Source organism: Anomaloglossus baeobatrachus, chromosome 3 (genome assembly GCF_048569485.1).
Source record: "Anomaloglossus baeobatrachus isolate aAnoBae1 chromosome 3, aAnoBae1.hap1, whole genome shotgun sequence".
NCBI lineage: Eukaryota > Metazoa > Chordata > Amphibia > Anura > Aromobatidae > Anomaloglossus > Anomaloglossus baeobatrachus.
The window spans coordinates 299,477,364-299,493,806 of record NC_134355.1 but is presented as its reverse complement, the minus strand read 5'-3'; the positions used below and the strand labels follow the sequence as shown (position 1 = coordinate 299,493,806).

Sequence of the window (16,443 nt, the reverse complement as noted above, 5' to 3'; positions counted from 1 at the left end):
AGTACATGACATAAACCCCAAAAACCTTCACCCCGATTGCTATCACATCAGGGCAATTAAGAACAGCAGAGGCAAGGCGTCAGAGTTGGCACATCTACTGTGATACACTACTTCTGGGAAGGCTGTGACTTGGTATTTTTATTCTGGAAAGGACCCAATAACGATGGACCTTCCTAGTCTGATAATATCAGCTTACAGCTGTTCGCTTTACCTTTGCTGGTTATGCAAAATTTAGGGTTATTTTCATTTATGTATTTATTTGGTTAAATAGAAAGTGCCACAAGCTATTTATTTATCTATTTTATGTATATATACACGGGGCATCAAAATTAGAGAACAACACACAATTTCCTAAATATTGAGGTCATTGTCTAGTCCTATATGACTATATGCTAACCTGAGTAAACTAGCAGTATTTTCAACTTATTTCATGAATTGAATTTTTTCAAAAGCACATAATAAAAATGTAAATGAGATAAAGGAAAAACAAAAAAACACTGATCAAAGTTAAAGAACACTTTCAGATACGTGCAAGTTTTTGGTGTTAATCTGGCACCTGGTGTAAATTTCCTTAATTATCTGACAAAACCTATTTAACTGACAGCCTAACTTTCCAGTTTGCACTGATTTTATAAAAATGATGTGCCGTATCTTGTCATACAGTGTCACAATGTTTAAAAGCATTTACACTGAAAGTCCACTCTGCAATGACCAAACATCTCATTGGCAGAAAGAATCAAAAGGCTAGACTCACCTTTGGTGAGGAGCATGTTGTGTGGACAGAGGAGTTGTCCACAGGTCATGTTAGGGATGAAAGTAAGTTTAATGTATTTGGGTCTGATGGGAAACATTGTGTTCATTGACAAACTGGGGAAATACTGAACCCAAAGTGTGTTAAGAAGTCAGTGAATGGTGGGGGAGGAAGTGTCATGGTTTCAGGAATGTTTTCTGGGGCAGGAGTTGGACCTCTCCTACATGGCAGGGTAAATCCAAGTGCGTATCAGAACCATCTTCAACAACATGTGGTTCCTTACTTGCATTCATCACTCAATCAGCCAGCAATATTCATGCAGGACAATGCCCCCTGTCACACAACAAAACCAGTAAAGCAGCTCCTTGAAACAGAAAACATTGAAACTATGAAATGGCCAGCCGAGAGTGCTGATCTAAATCCAATAGAAAACTTCTTGAAAATCTTGGTGACAAAGTTATGGCCAAGAAACCCACAAAAGTCAAAGAACTGTGGGAGAGACTGGAAGAAGAGTGGACCAAAATCACATCAGAGCATTGTGAGAGACTAGCGATTTCCTGTGGCCGCAGATGTGCTAAAGTAATTCAAAGCAAAGTCCTGTACACTTCTTACTGATTGGTGACTATTTTTTCCTTCAGAAAATGTACGGTAGTTATAATCTTTCACTGTGCTACAGTCATTGCTTTTCTATAATTATGATCAGCACATTTTGGACAAAACAAAGGTTTTATGTTAAGCATAAATATATCTTCAACAATAGCTCTCCCTACACAGTATAATACATCCACAACCCGTCCACACTGTACGACTCTCCCCCATAGTAACAAACAAAACACTATGGACAGTACAGTCCCCCAAAAGTAGTACAATGGCTCCATAATATTCCAGACATAACTTGAGGTCACCACAGCCCCCAACAATGTATAGCATTCATTACCCCTCACAACAGCAAAGAAATGGCAGCTTGGAATGGCCTAATCGTGTAGTACACAACTTATTTCAGCCCATGGGCCACACTTTGCCCACATCTGCTCTACATAATACGTAAGTACCTTTCTTGGGTTTTGTTGGCTCCTCTTTCTTCTTTTTGGATTCACTAGGTTCCTCATGTCTTTTCACTGGAAGCTCTGTAAAGGTATTGTAGATTAATTACCCCAGTCCAAAGGTAATACTGGATAAAACTAAATCCGGACAAGCAGAAATTACATCAATATTTTTTTCAAAGCTACACAGGGCACACAATATGATGTTAGGCACTCGTAGCGTGAGACAGTTTTCAATAAACCTCCTTTTAGTCTTTTAGTAAAATATTCATCAATATTTTTGCACCTTTCTTGGGTTCTGCTGTTTTCTCCTCTTTCTGCTTGGGTTCTGGCTCTTCAAGTTTTTTCACTGTAAGCTCTGAAAAGGTGTAGGAATTTATTAATACGGTACTGCAGTTAGATGTGATATAACTTAATCAACAGGTAGAAAATACATCAAAATGTTCACAGTGACACATGTAATAAATTCAGAACATTTGGCAATACATGTCAGACACTTTTCCTTACACCATCTTTTGGCTTGCATGCTCTACATCAATATTTTACAATAATACTTAGATACCTTTTCTGGGTTCTGATGACTTCTCTTGCTTCTTTTTCTGTTCAGCTGGCTCTTTATGTTTTTTCTCTGGAGTCTCTGGAAAGATTATAATTTGTGAGCAGATTATTATTTATACTGGATAGATTTTTTTGTTAATTTTTTATTTTTATTTATTTTCAGCTTAAAAGCTTGCTCAACCAACAAAAGTACAAGAGGTCTTGGAATATTAAGAGCCACAATTGTTTCAAAGAAATGTTGCTGTGCTTAGATAAGATACATGCTTTCCTGCTTTTCCCTGTGTAATTAGCTGTGTTCGACCATATAGAAATGTGGCAGCTGGTCATTCATACGCAGTTTTAAAAAGGAAGAAAAATGAATGTACTAATGTCACCAGCAGGGACTCTTCATATACGTCTTTATGTGAGATAACACATTTTCCTTTCTGCTTGTATTATCAGAGGACCCAGTGTATTTGTTGTTTCACTGCTCCTGTATTTAGTTAAAAGAAAAAGGTTTTGGTAATTTGTTAAGGGCACTTTACACTTTGTGACATCGCTAGCGATGTCGCTATTGATCGCACCCGCCCCCGTCGTTTGTGCGTCACAGGCAAATCGCTGCCCATGGCGAACAATATCGGAGGTACGTGTCACACTACTTATCTGCCTAACGATGTCGCTGTGGCCGGCGAACAAGCTCTTTTCTAAGGAGGCGGTTCGTGCGCCGTCACAGCGACGTCACACAGCAGGCAACCAATAGAAGTGGAGGGGCAGAGAGCAGCCGCATGAATGTCACTCCCACCTCGTTGCCGGAGGATGCAGGAGCGTTGTTGTTCGTCGTTCCTGGGGTGTCACATGTAGAGATGTGGGCTGCCTCAGGAATGACGAACAACCTGCATCCCAATCGAACAACGACATTTGGGAAATGAACGACGTGTCAATAATCAACGATTTGGTGAGTAGTTTTGATCATTAGCGGTTGCTCATAAGTGTCACATGCAACGACGTCGCTAACGAGGCCGGATGTGCATCACGAATTCCGTGACCCCAGCGAGATCTCGTTAGTGATGTCGTTGCATGTAAAGCAGCCTTTAGCCAGTTGAAAAATGATTGATTGTTCTCAGTGAGAGAAACAAAAGAATAAAGTTTTGATACCTTTTAATAACTAACTAAAGTAAAATAAGTGGTGTTACAAAGCAAGCTTTCAAGACTTCTCCGGTCTCTACATCAGGCATGGTATGACAAATTATCTGAAGAAACACAAATATTTGCACAAACAGGGCAGAGGGATGGTATCATAAAAGGAAATTTAAATAAAAAAACACTGAGCTTACAGAGGGAATACTTAATTAGCTTAGTTTACTGGTGTGAGAGTTTTATTGTCCCAATATATATAATGTAGGGTCAGAGGTCTGGTGCCCTCATTGTCTCTGGTGTGGACTCCTCAGATTTTGTAGTGGGTCATAAATCCTCCTGACATACTTAGTCCTGTGTGGACAGTATTCCCAGACCCTTCAATGATTCTGTGATCTGAAGTTGCCTTTTAATATGACAACTTTCATGTGGTTTATATTGTGTCCTAAAGCGCAGAAATGTTTGGCCACAGGTAAATGCATTTTTTTTTACTCTATTGTGTGATGATGAGCCCTCATCCTTAGGCCATGTGCGCATGTTGCGTTTTTTCATGTGTTTACGCGGCATTTTGAACTGCAGCATTTAAAGGAAAAAAGGAAGCGTTTTGATTTCCAGGCAAAGTCTATGGAAAATAGGACTTTTTTGTGCGCACAATGCTTTTAAAACGGCTGCGTTTTTGGTGTCAAAACCTTGTCATAATCTCTGCGTTTGAAGAAGCAGCATGTCAATTGTTTTTGCAATTTTGGCAGCGTTTTGGTAACATAGAAGTCAATGAGAATTATCAAAACGCATCCTAAACCAAATTTCTAGCGTTTTACATGCTTTTTTGATGCAAAACACATGCTTTTTTGTCAAAATCAAAGCATGCATTTTTGGCATGATAGTGAGGTCAAGAGGTTTCCTTTTGCCCTCACATCCAGCCCAACTCCAAAAAAAGAGTCAAACAATAATTTTACTTTATTTAGAACATAATTATTAAATCTCAAGTATCATTTTTGGAAAATTATCATTATAGTGTATGATTTAAAGGGTATTTTTTTCCACTTTTTTCCTAGTGTTTGAATGTTCATACTTTATTTAGTAGTGTCTTTGTATTGAAAACGCATCCCATTTTAAGCACTGGAAATGCATGTAAAATGCGGTCAAAACGCGGCAAAAACGCAATAAAAACGCATGCGTATTTTTTGCGTTTTTGTGGTGAAAACCAAATTTGACAATGACAAATTCTGCCAGAGAATGCGTTAATTTCTGCAAGGTACTGAACGCAACGTGCGCACATGGCCTTAGGGGTACTTTAAATGCTGCGACATTGCTAGCATTTGCTAGCGATGTCGAGCGCGATTGCACCCGCCCCTGTCGCACAGCCGATATGTGGTGATAGCTGCCATAGAGAACGTTATCGCTACGGCAGCTTCACATGCACATACCTGCTCTGCAACGTCGCTGTGACTGGCGAACCGCCTCCTTTCTAAGGGGGCGGTTCGTTCAGCATCACAACGACGTCACAGCAGCGTTACTGAACCGCCGCCCAATAGAAAAGGAGGGGAGGAGATGAGCGGTCGGAACATGTCGCCCACCTCCTTCCTTCCTCCTTTTCCAGTGGACGCAGGTAAGGAGATACTTGTCGTTCCAGGGGCGTCACACTTAGCGATGTGTGCTGCCACAGGAACGACAAACAACATCGTACCTGCAGCAGCACCGATATTATGGAAATGAGCGATATGTCAATGAGCAACGATTTTTCATGTTTTTTTGCTTGTTGATCGTCGCTCATTTGCTTTACACGCTGCGATGTCGCTACCGGCGCCGGATGTGCGTCGCTAACGACGTGACCCCCACGATATATCGGCAGCGATGTCGCAGCGTGTAAAGTACCCCTTACTCTCAGTCTCTGTCCTGTTTCTCCAACATAAAAACTCCCAATAGGACATATAGTACACAGGATTAAGTTCACTGCATTTGAGGAGAAACATGTGAATGTCCCAGGAATCTTATAGTCCTGCTGTGTGTAAGGATCTGTATCCAGTCTTTGGTTTGTACATGAGTTCAAGTTTTACATTGCAAGGATAAGTTCATCTTGGTGTATCTGAGGGCATAGAACTTCGGATCATGATGTATCTTAAATTAGGAGGTTGCAACTTAAATTAGGAAGTTGCAACCTCCTTCTTTAACCCCTTAACGACCGGACGATTTTTCGCTTTCCGTTTTTTTTTCCGCCATTCTTCTTCTGAGAGACGTAACTTTTTTATTTTTCAGTCAATATGGTCATGTGAGGGCTCATTTTTTGTGGAACGAGCTGTACTTTTAAATGAAAGTTTTACCATATAGTGTACTGGAAAACGGCAAAAAAATTCAAATGCAGAAAAATGTGCAAAAAAAGTGCGATAGCACTATTGTTTTTGAGATATTTTATTCACGGTGTTCACTATATGGTAAAACTGATGTGTGGATGTGATGCCTCAGGTCAGTGTGAGTTCGTATACACCAATATGTATAGGTTTACTTTTATATAAGGAGTTAAAAAAAATCGGAAGTTCGCAAAAAAAAAGAGGCACGCGTTTTACGCCATATTCCATGACCCGTAGCGTTCTCATTTTTCGGGATCTGTGGCTCAGTGATGGCTTATTTCTTGTGTCTTGAGCTGATGTTTTAAACTGTACTATTTTTGCGCAGATGCTATGTTTTGATCGCCTGTTATTGCATTTTGCGCAAAAGTTGTGGCAACAAAAAAACGTCATTTTGGCGTTTGGAATTTTTTTGCCACTACGCCGTTTACTGATCAGATAATTGATTTTATATTTTGATAGATCTGGCGTTTCTGAATGTGGCGATACCAAATGTGTGCATATTTTTTAGTTTTTTAACCCTTTAATTCCAATCGCTCTGCACTATCTGCTGATCCAAGCTACATGGCTGTAAACAACAGATACATTTACTTTCTGGTTCACTCGGCTGCGGGCCGAGTGAAACTGAAAGTAGTTCACGTCTAGTACAGGAGTCATTACATGACCCTGTGCTACCATGACAACCACCGAAAGTCACGTGATCATGTCACGTGACTTCCAGTATCGGCAGGTAAGTAAAAGTTTACCGCCAATGCCATTATAACGGCGCTGTCACATATTGACAGCACCATTTAATGGGTTAAACGGCACAAGCCGATAACGATTCTGCTCATGCCTAGCAGGCAGACCGCGGGCGGAAGCATTATGACCGCTAGGACGTAATATTACTGCCCGCGGTCGTTAAGGGGTTAAGGAACATCATGATGTTTCCGTGTCTTTGATACGGGCACAGCTGTAAATGAGTCAATCTCTGACAGTGGCATTTAACACGCTCCGGCGGGGAGTGAGCCATTTCTCACTCCCATTGGTGGCCCCATGATGGGATCGTATGGTGCCGATTGGTTGTCATGACAGCTAGGGATCAGCTGATGACCCCTGTGTCTGTCATAATTGAAGTTCCTGTCAATCCTGGCTGCAAGTCGGCTCTCATAGGAAGTCAGTAGTGATACACAAACCCCAAACAGACTTCTCAGCGAAGCCCGTGTTATTCTTCTGGTTTGGACAGCCGAATAAAAAAAGTTAAAACAAAGCAAAATAGAGATTAAAGCTTAAAGCAAGAGAATTATACTTATGGAGTCTCCCATGTGGCTGTCACACAACTTCCAGGTTCCATCATTAACCCTCATGCATATTCACTGCATCCCCAGCCCACCCTCTGTGACACTGGTTGCTTTGGTTTCTTTGATGGGGCTATATATAATTTTCAGTTACCTCTGACCCAGTGGGTGGAGACTAACGGCTATAATATGTCCAATACACTGGCACAGATGGCTGAAATCTAGCTTTTCCTTTTCTATAGTACACAGACAAAAGGAGCAAAAGCATGGAGGACATTATGGAGAATCTCTGGACTATGTGGCTTTGAGTGCAGCATTCAAAGGAAATAAACTTTTAAAAACTGTAGCTTGATTCTGATACTGTTTTCTTGGTCTCTCACAGAGCTTAGTGCTCTGCACTCCCTTTTTCCTTTTATAGAGTTTACATGGAGTTATAATATGATAGTTCAGTGATCTAGCAGTCCATCTTTCTTCGATCAAAATGAAACTTTTCGAATGAATGATGAGGGAAAAAAAAATCTCAAAAGTAAAAAAAAGAGCAAATTACTTTTATAAGATATTATAAAACTCTCTCATATTCACGTCTGCTATTGATCTATGCAAACTTTGTTAAAATGACATTGGCCATAACCATTTGAATGTTTACATTCATTTACTACCACACTTTTTCAAAACTGTAAATCATAAATAGTATGTTAAAAATGTGCAGAGCCGTTCATTGTGCAATGAAATATATCTTATTGTATATTTAAAACACCTAACCCTGAAATCAGCTATGTCTTTAAACTCACTGCAATTAGCTGTTATCATAAAAGAAATTGTTTCATTTTACATTCATTTTGCATGTCTAAGGTATGGTTAAGTATACAATTAATTGACACACCGTGGTTAGTAGACCTGGACATTGTCTCACTTATTCTTTCTTTCTTTACTCTACCTGATAGTATTGTTCAAAGCAGAAGACATTCTATTTGACAAATTACTGTATCTTTATGTATTATTATTATTATTATTATAATTATTACTATTATTATATTGTAGACTAGTTGGTCTACTTTATTTTCTACAAGTGAAATTAACATGTGAACAATCTATTTTATATTACAATTAGTTTATATGATTTTGAAGAAATAAGGGTTAGCACAAAATAAATTGAATAAAGTCTTAAATGTCAACTATTTACCATCTGGCAGATACTATAAATGGCCATCTTACAAAATATATTTAAATATGGTCAAATTAAATCTAGTTGATTGTTAGTGGTTTTTTTATTTCACATTTGAAATTTACATTTCAAATTAATTAATAATCTATTCTTATTAGGATCTTAAAAAAAGATTTAAAAATTATACTTTAAGAACATTTTCATCAAAGTTTTAGCTATTCATTTGTTGTATCAACCTGTCAGTTAATATAATATTACCTTTTTGGGGTTCAACTAGTAAATTGTCTTTCTTCATCAGTTCTGCTTTTTCTTCATATTTTATCTTGGGTTCTATTGACTCTTCATGCTTTTTCTTGAGTTTTGTTGGCTCGTCTTTTTTCTTTGGCTCCTCTGACTCTTTATCTAATTTTTGGGGTTCTGATGTCTCTTCAGTTTTTTTCATTTGTTCAGTTGAATCTTCAGGTTTTTTCTTGGGTTGTGTTGGTGCTTCATATTTTTTCTTAGGTTCTGTTGCCTCATCTTGTTCATGCTGTTTCTTGGGTTCAATTACCTTTGCATCTTCTTTCATGGGTTTGATCAGCTTTTCATGTTTAATCTTTGGTTGTGTTGGCTCTTTATGCTTTTTCTTGGGTTCTGTTGAATCGTCATATGTTTTCTTTGGTTCTGCTAGCTCTTCTTGGGTTTTTTTGTGTTTTTGTAGCTCATCAAGTTTTTTCATGGGTTTGATTGGCTCATCATGTTTTTTCTTTGGTTCTACATGGTCTCTCTGAATTTTCTTTGGTATTGTTGGCTTTTCATGTCTTTTCTTGGGTTCTGTTGGCACTTCATATTTGTACTTGGGTTTTATTGGTTCTTCATGCTTTCTCTTAGGTTCAGTTACCTCTTCAAGCTGTTTTGTGGGTTCTATTGGCTTGTCATGCTTTTTCTTGGGTTCTGTTAACTTTTCATATTTTTTTTGTTTTCTGCTATTTCATCTTGTTTTTTCCTGGGTTCTGCTTGTTTTTCATATTTTTTCTTAGCTTCTTTTAGGTCTTCATGTTTTTTTACCATTTTTGTTGATTCATCAAGTTTTTTCTTATGATCTATTAGATCATCAAGTTTTTTCATGGGTTCTATTGGCTTATCGTGTTTTTTCTTGGGTACTGTTGGCTTTTCAAGTTTTTTCTCAGGTTTTGTTGGCTCTTCATGTTTTTCCGTGGAATCTGTTGGGCCTTCGTGTTTTTGCTTTAATTCTATTAGCTCTTCATGCTTTACCTTAGGTTCTATTGCTTCTTGAAGCTGTGTTGTGTGTTCCATTGGCGTGTCATGCTTTCTCTTTAGTTCTGTTAACTCTTCATGCTTATTTTTGATTTCTGTTGGCTTGTCTTGTATTTTCTTAGGTTCTGTTGGCTCTTCATGTGCTTTTTTCGGCTGTGTTTTGTGCTCAGGTTTTTTCTTGGATTCTGTTGGCTCTTCATGCTTTTCCTTAGGCTCAGCATTTACTTCATGTTTTTCCTTAGGTTCTGTTAACTCTTCATGTTTTTTCTTAGCTTCTATTGGCTCTTTGTGTTTTATTATAGAGTCCATTGATTCTTCATGTTTTTTCTTGGGTATTTTTGACTCTTCATGTTTTTTCTTGGGCTCAGTTTTCCCTTCATGTTTTTCTTTGTGTTCTGTTGGCTTCTCATCTTTTTTCTTAAGTTTTGATGGTTCTTCATGCTTTTTCTTTGGTTTTATTGCCTCTTCATGTTTTATCTCAAGTACTGTTGACTCTTCATGTTTTTTCTTGGGTTCTGATGGCTCTGCATGTATTTTCTTGGGTTCTGTTGGCTTTTCATGTTTTATCTTGGGTTTTATTGGCTCTTCATGTTTTTTCATGGGTTCTGTTGGCATTTGCTTTTTCTTTGGTTCTGCTTTTTCTTCTTTTTTCTGCTTTGGTACTATTGGCTCTTGATGTTTTTTCTTGGGTGTTGTTAGCTCATGTTTTTTCATTGGGGTGTCTGGTAAATGAATTTGTATCAATATTCCATTTTGGAATATGAGCTTACAAGGAAAATGGTATTTGAAAGCAACTACTTAGTCAAGTCAGATAATTGAATGTGTAGTTAATATCTTACCTTTCTTAGCTTCTCCTGACTCCTGTTTTTTCTTGATTTCTGTTGTCACTTCAGATATTTTTAATGGGATTTCTGCATAGTAATAATAAGTATTTAGTATCAATATTATATTTTCATATATATTGCGGTAAGATAAAATGCTGTGCAAGGACACATTTTAGGTCAGATAAAATACTATTTCCAATGACATATGCTATAATTTACTCTCATTGGATTACCTTTCTTAGGTTCCGCTAGTTTCTCATGTTTTTTAGAAGGCTCTCTATGGTCTTCCTGTGATTTCTTGGATTCTGTGGACTTTTCATGTTTTTTCTTAGCATCTTTTTGCTCTTCATCTTTTTTCTTAGATTCTGAGGGCTCTTCATGTTTTTTCTTGGGTTCTGATGGTTCTTTATGTTTTTTCTTAGGTTCTGTCAATATATGTTTTTTTATTGGGGTTTCTGAAAAGTACATTTGTATGAATATTATTACATTTTTATATGTATATTTACTGGAAAAATATTATTTCACAACAAATGCTAAGTGAAGTCAGATAATTTTTTTTTTTTTTGTAACCATAGGTTATGCCAGTTATTATTATTTGTCTCTACTTCTCTTTGGTTCTGATGGCTCTTCATATTTTTTCTTTGGTTCTATTAACTGATGATTTTTCACTAGGATTTCTTCAACATAATAAGTAAATGTAGATTGATATTATATTATGACATGTAAAAAATATAAGATAAAATCTCATTTAGAAATCAATTTTAGGAAAAAGTTTCATAATTAGTTCACAGTAACTAACAATGATCCCTGATTATAATATGACTTTCTGTCATAGGTTATTTAAGATGATGTTATTACTGGAGATGAGTGAGTAGTGATATAGTCAGACTCGCTATACTTGTAACGAGTAGGTCCCAATACTTGGGTACTCAAATCTGGGGTGGCTGGCGGTTGCTATTCTTACCCTGGGGGGGCAATAACGATTTGCTCCCCCAGGGGGAGAATACCAACCCCCAGCTGTCTGTTTTATCTTGGCGGAGTATCAAAATTGGGGTGACCCTACGTCATTTTTTAATTAATTTATTTATTCACACACTCGGCTGTCACATGGAGTGAGTGGGACGATGTGGTGCATATTACATTAGGCTTAATGAGCGGCTCCGGAACTAGAGGAACATCACCGCCGGCTTTTTTAAGCAATCAGCTGATGCACGCTCCCCTGCCGCCTTCGCTCCCTGATGCTTCGCTCCCCTGCCGCCTCCCTGCCCGATCCTAAGTTAAGCTGGGGTCACACATAACGACGACGACAACGACGTCGCTGCAATGTCACCATATTCTGTGACGTAGCAGCGACCATCGATGATCGTTATTAAGCTGTCAAACATGTTAGAAAAAGCAGCGACGGAGCAGCGATCATAGCGACGTCGACAGTCGTTGTGTGGTTTCAGACGTAGCGTAGCGTCGCTGCTGCGGTGTCAAACACAAGGATTATCAGCTTATCAGCATGGTGCAGCGGGATAGCAGCGATCAAAAAATGACTTCGAGCATTCAGGAGCGAGCAACGATTTCGCAGCAGGGGTCTGATCGTTGTTATGTGTCACACACAGCGACGTCGCTGTTGAGGTCGCTGCAACGTCACAGAATATGGTGACGTTACAGCGACGTCGTTGTCGTTATGTGTGACACCAGCTTTAGGACCGGGTGGGGAGCGCAGCACCAGGGAGCGGGGAGCGAAGTGCAGGGCAGTGGGGAGCACAGCACCAGGGAGCTAAGGACCCGAGCGGGGAGCATGCATCAGTGGATTGCTTAAAAAAGCTGCCGACTTTTTACCGCCCGCCTTTTAAACAATCATGCATCCATTTCAGCCTTTTACTTAGCCCGCAGACCGCTTTGTAGGGTCCAGCAGACAATTACTCGCATTTCCCATTGACTTGAATTGAACTGGCTACTCCTAACAAGTAATTACAAGGATACTTCTGGAGTAACGAGTAGCTCGAATACTGTACTACTTGGCGAGTACCGAGTAGCAACGAGTACACTCGCTCATCCCTAGTTATTACTAGAAATGATCAATCCTGCCAAAGATCACATCGCCGATCCTACTTGAGATCGCTGATCGGATTGGCGATAACTGATCCGATTGTCGATCCTAGCCAAACCCATTAAATTCAATGGGAGGTCTAATATGATGTGTTGTAAATTAGTGTGGGGGGTTGTTAAAAAAGGAAAATTAAAAATAGTTAAATCAGTTCATATTTACCAAGTCTCCCCGCAGTTGCAGCGCTACTTCCGGTCCCCTAATTATCCCCCATTCATATTCATGGCTTTCTCCTTCTAAGGCATCTCTGATTTGCTGCCGTTAGACCATGCCCCCACCCTCTGAGACAGTGTTTGTGATTGGTTGGAATCACAAAAGGTGTCTGTGTCCCTATACTGGGGATAAATAAATACATTGTTTTTTAAAAATGTCGTTAGGGTCCCCTATATTGATACCAGCACATCTATAGAAATACAACTACAGGCTGCAGCCCCCAGCCATGCTCTTATCTTGGCTGTATAGCAAAATGAGAAGAACCGCATGCATTTTTTTAATATTTAAATGAATAAATAATGTAAAAAAAAGCAGAATGCGGTTCCCGGCAATTTTGATACCCAGCCAAGATAAAGCTGGACAGCTGAGGGCTGGTATTCCCAGGCTGGGATGACCCATGCTTATTGGGCCCCCCAGCATAAAAATAGCAGCCTGCAGCCTCCTAGGATTGTCACATCCATTAGATATGGCAGTCCTGGATCTTTATCTGGCTCTTACCGATTGCCCTGGTGTGATGGCAATTGGAGTAATAAGGGGTTAATGGCAGCTCACAGCTGCCACTATGCCCTTGATTAATGGAAATCATCTATCAGACCAAAGCCCCATTACTAATCTATAAGTGAAAAGAAATAAACACAAACACTAAAAAAAAAATACAAAAAAACACTCTTTCACCAATTTATTAACCCCAAAAAAGCCAGATTTGACGTAATCCACACAAAGTCCCATGATGATTTCAGATCTGTGTCTGTCTCTCTCCCTCTCTGTCTGTCTCTCTCTGTCTGTCTGTGTCTTTTCCTGTCTGTCTCTTTATCCCTTTATCTGTCTTTCTGTGACTCTCTGTCTTTCTCTCTGTCTGTCTGTCTCTGTGTCTGTCTCTGTCTGTCTGTTATATCTGATAATATTTATTTTATATTTTCAATCAAGTTGTAAAGACATTTCGGTCAATTTATTGACCGTCTTCAATTCACGTGCTGGAGATTAAGGATTGCTTGACTTGGAGATGCAATTTGGAGCTGCAATATACAGACAGCAATTTGGAGCTGCAATATACAGACAGCTCAGACAGCGGTGGACACTGCTCTGTATATTGCAGCTCCAAATCAAGCAAATCTTAATCTTCAGCACGTGAATTGAAAAAAGTCAATAAATTGACCAAAACATCTTCACAATTGGATTGAAAATATAAAATAAATATTATCAGATTTTTTCAATTGGAGTGCCTGGTTTTATTGATTATTATTATGGCTTTGGAACCTACCTGCGCATTCACAAATAGCCAGAAGTGATGCTTTTTTTGTACACAATTGTCTCTTTCTGTCTGTCTGTCTCTTTGTCTGTCTTTCTGTCTCTGTCTTTATGTCTCTCTGTATCTTTGCCTTTCTGTCTCTTTCCCTGTCTGTCTCTTTCCCTGTCTGTCTTTCTCTTTCACTGTCTGTCTGACACTATCTGTCTGTGTCTGTTTGTCTCTGTCTGTCTGTCTATTTCCCTGTCTGTCTGTTTATATCTGTCTATGTCTGTTTGTCTGTCTGTCTCTTTCCCTGTCTGTCTGTTTATATCTGTCTGTGTCTGTTTGTCTGTCTGTCTGTCCCTGTCTGTGGATACCGCTGCTTGACACTGCTGCTCCATGCTGTCGCTGGCTCCTGTTACTGTGTGTATCTCTGGTTTTGACACAATCTTAAATTTATTTACATTACCATTTTCTTACTGACCTTGGTCTTTTGCATAAGATGCTGCTCTATACTGTGTTAATATACATTGCTGCATATATTTTGTTCCAGTACGTACAATTTTGGGAGTTGGTTGATGAAGGCCACTACGTGGTCGAAACGTCACATGTTCACAACAAAATTCTTTTGAAAATAAACTATTTCAGGTATATCCTGGAGTGCCTTGTTTTATCTTGGATATCTACAGTTTGGAAACTGACAAGTGAACCTCCATTTCTAGCTCATTGGCTGTGCCTTATCCTGTTACAAGTGCATACAGTATAATGGCCTTCACATAAATCTAGATAAAATATAAAGGGATCCTTATAGCACTTCAAATATTATAATGGCCCCACAAAGCCTTCCATATAGTGTAATGGGCCTCACATAGTCCTCCATATAGTAATGGGCCCCATATAGTCCTCTATATCCTTTAATGCACCACATTGTCCTCCATGTATTATAATGCACCTCATAGTCATCCATATATTAGAATACATTGGCCATAGTCCTCAATATAGTATAATGCACCCCATAGTCCTTTATATATTATAATGCACTCCTCATAGTTATCCATATATTATAATGAACTCACCAAAGTCCTCCATATATTAAAATTCACCATCCTTAGTCATTCATATCGTATAATGCCCCCACATAGTCCTTGATATCGTATAATACACCCCTTAGTCCTCCATATTGTATAGTGCACCCTATAGTCCTCCATATATAATATGCTTCCCATAGTCCTTCATATAATATAATACCCCTGCCATAGTCCTCCATATTGCATAATGCACCTCATAGTTCCCCATATATTATAATACACTCCCCGTATTTATACATATATTATAATGCACCTGATAGTCCTTCATATAGTTTAATGCACTCCACGTAGTCCTCCATGTATTATAATGCACACCCATATTCCTCCATGAAGTATAATACACCCCATATTCCTCTGTATAGTATGATGCACCCCATATTCCTCCATATAATTCACCCACATATTGCTCCATATAATATAATGCAGACCTATATTCCTCCATACAGTTTTATACAGCCACCATATTCCTCCAGGTAGTATTATGCAGCCCTATACTCTTCCAAATAGAATTATGCAGACCCCATATTCCTACATATGGTATTATGAAGCCTTCATATAGTATTATGCAGTCTACATATGCTATTAGGCAGCCCTCATATTCATCCATATAGTATTATGCAACTCCCATATTCATCTATATATTATGCAGCCCACATATAATTTAATGCACCCCCATAGTCCTCTGGCCACTGTGCACTCACCAATTAAATACATAAATACCTCTCCTCGGTTCTCTGCTGCTTCCATCTCCATGCTAACGTCCTGCGCTATGCACATTGGCATAGCGGCGCACAGTAGTGACATCATTGTGCTCTTACATAGCGCACAGACACAGCACGAGAAGGATAAGAGAGGGAGCACTCTGCTGGCACTGTCACCAGGCCCCCTGATTTACAGGCCCAAAATTGGCCTTGTGGTCTGCAGCTATTGGTGGTATGCCAATGGGTACACCCAAGGTCAGGAAGGCACTACAATATAGGATGTACCAGTCAATCATGTTATTGGTGTTACCTTTCTTGGATTTTGTTAGCTTTTTATATTTTTTCATTAAGATGTCTGGAAAGTTATTTATTATTTAATTTAAAAAGAAGGTGACATTAAATTTTGCTATCCCATCTCAGAGCAGCATGATGTGGAATCAGAGATCTTTATTCTTGAGGAATCTGTCACTTAGGCCGGTGGCACACTTGCAAGTGCCTCGCATGTATCTCGCGGTGCATCACCTGGCACAGACTCATACTCCTCACAGGAGCGACTCAGCTGCATAGAGATCCTTGCAACCAACCTGCTCCTGTGAGGAGAGTGTGAGTCTGTGCCGGGTGATGCACCACGAGACTCGCGCGAGATACATACGAGACACTCACAAGTGTGACACCGGCCTTACTGAGATTCTTGCTGCAGTTTTGATGAAGGACTTCAATATCTGCTGTAATTTACATTTATGAAATTCTGTTACATAGTCCTCTATTTTCATGACCACCAG

General features: G+C 39.2%; 1 protein-coding gene across 50 annotated transcripts in view; it reads right to left on the bottom strand.

Moving 5' to 3' along the window:
* Positions 1 to 16,443, bottom strand: part of TRDN (triadin) — a 1,152,170-nt gene that overhangs the window by 294,017 nt on the left and 841,710 nt on the right. For 47 of the 50 annotated variants that reach the window (XM_075339946.1, XM_075339974.1, XM_075339964.1 and 44 more), the window contains 5 exons: positions 10,567 to 10,788; positions 10,349 to 10,420; positions 2,357 to 2,431; positions 2,081 to 2,152; positions 1,804 to 1,878 (listed from right to left, as the gene is read on the bottom strand). In XM_075339946.1, the coding sequence (XP_075196061.1) occupies positions 1,804 to 1,878; positions 2,081 to 2,152; positions 2,357 to 2,431; positions 10,349 to 10,420; positions 10,567 to 10,788 (516 nt within the window). The remainder of the gene's footprint in view (positions 1 to 1,803; positions 1,879 to 2,080; positions 2,153 to 2,356; positions 2,432 to 10,348; positions 10,421 to 10,566; positions 10,789 to 16,443) is intronic. The other 3 variants (XM_075339960.1, XM_075339963.1, XM_075339998.1) reach the window with 1 other exon arrangement.